Source organism: Chiloscyllium plagiosum, chromosome 1, assembly GCF_004010195.1.
Source record: "Chiloscyllium plagiosum isolate BGI_BamShark_2017 chromosome 1, ASM401019v2, whole genome shotgun sequence".
Classification (NCBI taxonomy): domain Eukaryota; kingdom Metazoa; phylum Chordata; class Chondrichthyes; order Orectolobiformes; family Hemiscylliidae; genus Chiloscyllium; species Chiloscyllium plagiosum.
This window is the reverse complement of record NC_057710.1, coordinates 144,832,014-144,838,013: the sequence shown is the minus strand read 5'-3', so window position 1 is coordinate 144,838,013 and position 6,000 is coordinate 144,832,014. Positions and strand designations below refer to the sequence as shown.

The 6,000-nt window shown below is 40.6% G+C and overlaps 1 protein-coding gene across 3 annotated transcripts in view; it reads left to right on the top strand.

Annotated features, from left to right (window-relative positions):
• The window catches only part of fstl5 (follistatin-like 5), a 534,185-nt gene that overhangs the window by 500,866 nt on the left and 27,319 nt on the right, over positions 1-6,000 (top strand). For all 3 annotated transcript variants that reach the window (XM_043698761.1, XM_043698740.1, XM_043698750.1), the window contains one exon: positions 2,196-2,345. In XM_043698761.1, the coding sequence (XP_043554696.1) occupies positions 2,196-2,345 (150 nt within the window). The remainder of the gene's footprint in view (positions 1-2,195; positions 2,346-6,000) is intronic.

Sequence of the window (6,000 nt, the reverse complement as noted above, 5' to 3'; positions counted from 1 at the left end):
TGGCAGATGGAGTTTAATTCAGATAAATGCGAGGTGCTGCATTTTGGGAAAGCAAATCTTAGCAGGACTTATACACTTAATGGTTAGGTCCTAGGGAGTCTTGCTGAACACAGAGGCCTTGGAATGCAGGTTCATAGCTCCTTGAAAGTGGAGTCGCAGGTAGATAGGATAGTGAAGAAGGCGTTTGGTATGCTTTCCTTTATTGGTCAGAGTATTGAGTACAGGAGTTGGGAGGTCATGTTGCGGCTGTACAGGACATTGATTAGGCCACTGTTGGAATACTGTGTGCAATTCTGGTCTCCTTCCTATTGGAAAGAGGCTGTGAAACTTGAAAGGGTTTAACCATGGCAGAAGAAGCACTATTATGTTAAATACTGAATTCACATAGTGGCTTGAAGTGGAAGTGTGCCACATTAATGAGTAATGCACCACCAGTTGTTTAATTAGAAAAGGGTAATGCAATTTTCATTATCTCATCGAGCATTCATGTGAGCTTATTTATTCGCTGTTAAAAATCGCACAACACCAGGTCATAGTCCAACAGGTTAAATTGGAAGCACACTAGCTTTCAGAGCACCGCTCCTTCATTAGGTGCACAACCAATTAAACCTGTTGGACTATAACCTGGTGTTGTGTGATTTTTAACTTTGTACACCCCAGTCCAACACTGGCACCTCCAAATCATTATTTATTCGCTGCATTGTTGTTATCAGAGAGTAGAGACAGCATCAAAGACCAATGGCAATATAAAGAAAGCAATCAGGTTCTGGTTAAAGGAGCTGGTTGTATGGTGGTTTGGGTGGTTGAGGGCAATCAGGACATTGAACTATTTTAAAAAAATACCTTCAGTTAGATTTTGTAGTCTTGTCAAACATCTGGGCCAATGTAATTCGGAACAGTCAAGAATGGAGGTAGGTTGTTCAACTTTGCTCCCTCTGCAAATAGCCCATATCTTGTGTACCTAATGGGGCTTCCATTGATGATATTTAACAGTAATTGGTGTGTCTTTGTGGGAAAAGATCTGCCACCCTGCCAACCCATAATACACGCACAAAAGCAAACGTGGCCAAACTGTACTAAAAACACCCAGAATGCCTCAGCAGGGATCGAGCAGGCTGACAAGTGAAACTAGACAGCACTCGCAGACAAGAGAATACACTTCAAGCAACCATGAACAATGACAGAGCACCACAGCTATCCCAAAGTCCCAATGGCAGCTTCGCAATCCAGCAATACCATAGCCACACAAAGAACAGGTCAGACAGAAAAGCACCAGCAAGAGCAATACTCGCAGGACAGGATCTGGGAGCACCTCACCGCTTCAGAGGAGACATTACCCGCAAAGAGGAAGGGAAGCTCCGAACCCATTGATACTGTCAGGATGTTGCTTTGTGTCGAGAATTAGAACATTCCTCTGATAACTGTTTTCCAATTAGCATCATTGTAATTAGATTACTCTATTTCCAGATACTTTCCAGATACATTCCAGATACATTGTATTTTCCCCATTTCTAATTAGCCTCATTGTACAGGATTATTGTAAAAACTGGCTTCTTCCTCAGCTAGAGGAAGAGAAATTCTGATCTACCTGTACAGACTGTCAGTTCTGTGTCAGCCTAGTCGGTTTCTTGTCCGACATCGCTTGTAATGAACAACATGTCAATTTCACCCGACCTGGTTTGTGTGGTCTCTACTTTATTGGGCAAATTCCTCTGGCAGTCCCCCACTGCTTCAAGTGAACACTGGCAGCCACCCTTTTGTCCCAAGGGTCTGGCCCACCAATTGGAAGCTCTGACTGGCAGTCCTTGTCAGTTTGGACTTGCTCCCTTGGATCCTTGATCTCAGGGAAGGATCACTGCTGCCCGTTAAGTATTTGATTGGCATTGAACTTGGCAGACCTGCCTGAAAAGAGGTGACAAGATGCTTTCACCAGCTCTTCAGTTATCATTAAATCTCTCATCCCCCAGGCTACTTTTGCCCAGTTAATCAGCTTAATACTCAATAAGGAATGTAAAATACATTCATAAGGTGTGAAATTTTAGAAGTGCATAAAAATGTAACTGCTACAATTTTTCTGCTGCCCAAGCATTTTTGAATTTTTATAACTTAATAACTTTATTTTGATATTCACACTGAAATTTCATCCGCTATTAGTATTGATTGGTTACTGAAGATTTTCCCGTATTATTTCTTAGGGTGAAGTCTGTCCCAAAGTTGATGATGAAGCAATCCAGCGATGTGTATGGGCGACTGCAGTGAACGTTAAAGACAAGTACATCTATGTGGCACAACCGAAGCTGAACAGAGTGCTGATTGTTGATATTCAATCTCAGAAAGCAGTTCAGGTTTTTATTAGTTTTACATTTCTCAGTTAAATAGTCTAAGTGAATAAGAATATAGTTTTGTACTTTAAAAGGTAAACATGGTTGACAGTGTCAAATGTTACAATGTTAAATATTAAGTTTTGCATTAAAAACAGCTTTATAAAATGAATGGTCGAGAACAACTCAGGAAGTCGTGTAAAAATATTTTTTAACTTACTAACTATGGGCACGTGAAGCATTTGAACAAAAACATTGAAATGCTTAGTTTCTCATAATAATTACTTAATATGTTTGTGTTTATTCAGTACTCTGCTGATTGATGTGTTGTGGCAAGTTTATAACAGTGTTATCATGATCTTTATTGTTTCCTGTTTTCTTAATTCCTTTAGAGGAAAATTTAGTCAGAATATTGAATCTGAGAGTTTGACAATCCCCCATGCATACATTTAGCGTAACAGTTAATACAAAGCGTGTAAAAGGAGGAGTGAGGTCAAATAGGGACCAAAAGGGGAATTAGGTATTAAATGAGGTATTAAATGAATACTTTGCACCTGTGTTTACCCTATGAGACAGATGCTGCCCAAGACATGAAGACTCTTGAGGAAGCTCAGTCAGTGGAAAGGCTTAAAATTGATAAGGAGAGCTATTGGATAAGCTGTCAGTGCTTAAAGTTGATAAGGTGGCATGTCTGAATGAGATGCACCCAGAGATAATAAAGAGATGAGAGTGGAAATTCCAAAGGCACAGGTGATAATCTTCCATGGATTCCGATTGGTGCCAGAGGACTGGATAATTGCAAGGATTATACCACTGTTCAAAAAATGTTTGTAAAGATACACCCAGCAATTATAGTTCAGTTTGAGAAACTTCTACAAACCATTATTTGAGATACAATTAATAGTCATATGGAAAAAATGTGGGCTAATTTGGAAGAGTCAGCACGGAATTGTGAAGGACTAACCATGAACAACGAGCCTACTAGAGGTTTTGAAGAGGTAAAGAGAGGTTTGATGAGGCAAAGGACATTAACATGGTACAGAGTGGCTCAGTGGTTAGCACTGCTCCCTCACAATACCTGGAACCCAGATTTAATCCCAGCCTTGGGTGACTGTTTGTGTGGGGTTTGCACATTCTCCCTGTGTCTGCATGGGTTTAAGCCAGGTGATCTGGTTGTCCCCCACAGTCCAAAGGTGCGCACATTGAATGGGTTGGCCATGCCAAAATTGCGCATAGTGTTCAGAGATGTGTCGGTTTTGTGGATTAACCATGGGAAATGCAGAGTTACAGGTTTGGATCAGGGGGGTAAGATGGTATTCGGAGATTTGGTGTGGACTGGTTGAGCCAAATGGCCTGTTCCTGTACTGTAGGGATTCTATGGTGCACACGGGCTTCCAATAATTATAGTCATAGAGATGTACAGCACAGAAACATACTTTTTGGTCCAACCCATCCATGCCGACCAGATATCCCAACCCAATCTAGCCCCACCTGACACCACCCAGCCCATATCCCTCCAAACCCTTCCTATTCATATACCCATCCAAATGCCTTTCCAATAATTATAGTCATAGAGATGTACAGCACAGAAACATACTTTTCGGTCCAACCCGTCCATGCCGACAGATATCCCAACCCAATCTAGCCCCACCTGACACCACCCGGCCCATATCCCTCCAAACCCTTCCTATTCATATACCCATCCAAATGCCTTTAAGTACCACAAGGATATTAACAATATAGATGTAAAATTGGCTGAGTGATAGGAAACAGAAAGTAATGGGCACTGTTTGGACTGCAGGAATGTTTGTAGTGGAATTCCTCAGGTTGATACTGGGAATCAAAAAGTGTAGTGCTGGAAAAGCACAGCTGGTCAGGCAGCATCAGAGGAACAGGAAAGTCAACATTTCGAGTATAAGCTCTTCAGGAATTGTTGATACTGGGACACTTGCTTTTCCTAACATTGGTGTGCATGGGAGAATTCGAAGTTTGTGAATTGCAAAAAATGTGGAAGAATTGTGAACTGTAGGGAATACTGTGTAGAGCCTAAATTGACATGTTGATGGAGTGGGTGGATCTGCAGCATATCAGTGAAAATCCCTGCATAATGTCAATGTGGATCTATCTACAAAAAATGGACTGCAGCTCACTACTGCTTTCTTTAGGGCAACTATGGATGAGTGATAATTGCTGACTAATGCGCACATACCATGAATGAAGATTTAAAACTGTGTTCAATGTGGACAGGTATGAGATGATACAAATTGGTATCATGGATATTCTGAAAGATATGCAAGAGTAATGAGTCCTGGATGTATATGTGCATAGGTCATTACAGGTGGCAAAACAGTAGTGAGAGTTGTTTTTCAAAAAAGCACCTCAGCTGAAGTATTGCAAACCGTTCTGGATGCCACACGGTAGGAAGGATATGAGTGTATTGGAGATAATTGGAGATTTACAAGACTGTTGCCAAGGATGGGACACAACGGTTTTGAGGACTAATTGGTATAAATGGGACTGTTTTCCTTGGAGGGATGAAGGAGGAAAGAGTGTGTGGTCCCTTTAATGGATAAAGTCCTTTTATAAGCGTAGAGCTTTGCATAGAGACTGTATCTATAATCAGCTGCAGACTACATGCAATTCTAAAATTGAATCATTGTGTGATTAGAAACCTTAGGCTTGTTTTGGCAGCAAGCTTGAAATCAGCCAATCCATTTGAACCAGGCCCTTAGCTACCACAAAGCCTTTCAGTTTGGTGATTTTGACAACTAAGAATCAATTGGATTATAACGAAATTAAAAGGTCATCAAAGATACAAAAAAGGGACCTTTCGAAAATCAGGATGAGAGCCAACAGCCAGCTAAAGTGGGAGCAACCTGCTATCGAAAGGAAAAGCAAACTGCCATCTGAGAGAAACACCTCGTTCTCACAGAAATATCCACGATCTCTAAACAAGCACCATCTGTCTATAAATGTACACAGCAGTCTAACACCAGAATTTGACAGAGAGAGGTGTTCAGGATAGAAGAATTCCCATAGAGAACAACCGTGAAAGAAGGATCAGCAGAAGAAAGGTGTTTCTGACTGGAGAGGCAGTGGAACATTCCGGAAGACACATCCTGTGTGGACTTTGAGAGTCTAAGTTTTAGTTTGATTTTCTTATTACTTGTGTTTATTGGAACAGCATAGCAGTAGAATGTAGTTTGGTTAAGGAATAGTTAGTGGTTAGGGAGGAATTGTCCAGTATGTTAGTAATTCTGTTAATTTTTTTCACTGTTAGGGTTAAATAAATAAATTGTTACTTGTTGCTTATAAAGGAATTCCTTTCATTTAATACTCCTTTACAACAGATTGGACAGTGACAGGTAGGTAATACCCCCTTGTCACACTTCTTTTAACAGATTATGAGGCAAAGCAAGCTTATCTGGGTGGTTCGGTTTTATCAGAGGGAGGGGTCAACCTCTGCATCATAACAATAGTGAAAAACTGTTTCTATTTTTTTTAAATTGAGATCCACACGGCATTCTTTTGAAAACGTTTGCAAAAGTAAAAAAAAGGTGAAAAAGCTTTCTTTACACAGGAAGTGGTCTGTGTTAGGAATGTGTTGCCAGGATGTGTGGTGGAGGCAAATTCAGTTAAGTTATTCAGGACGGCATTAGATTTTTTTTAAAATGGAGAC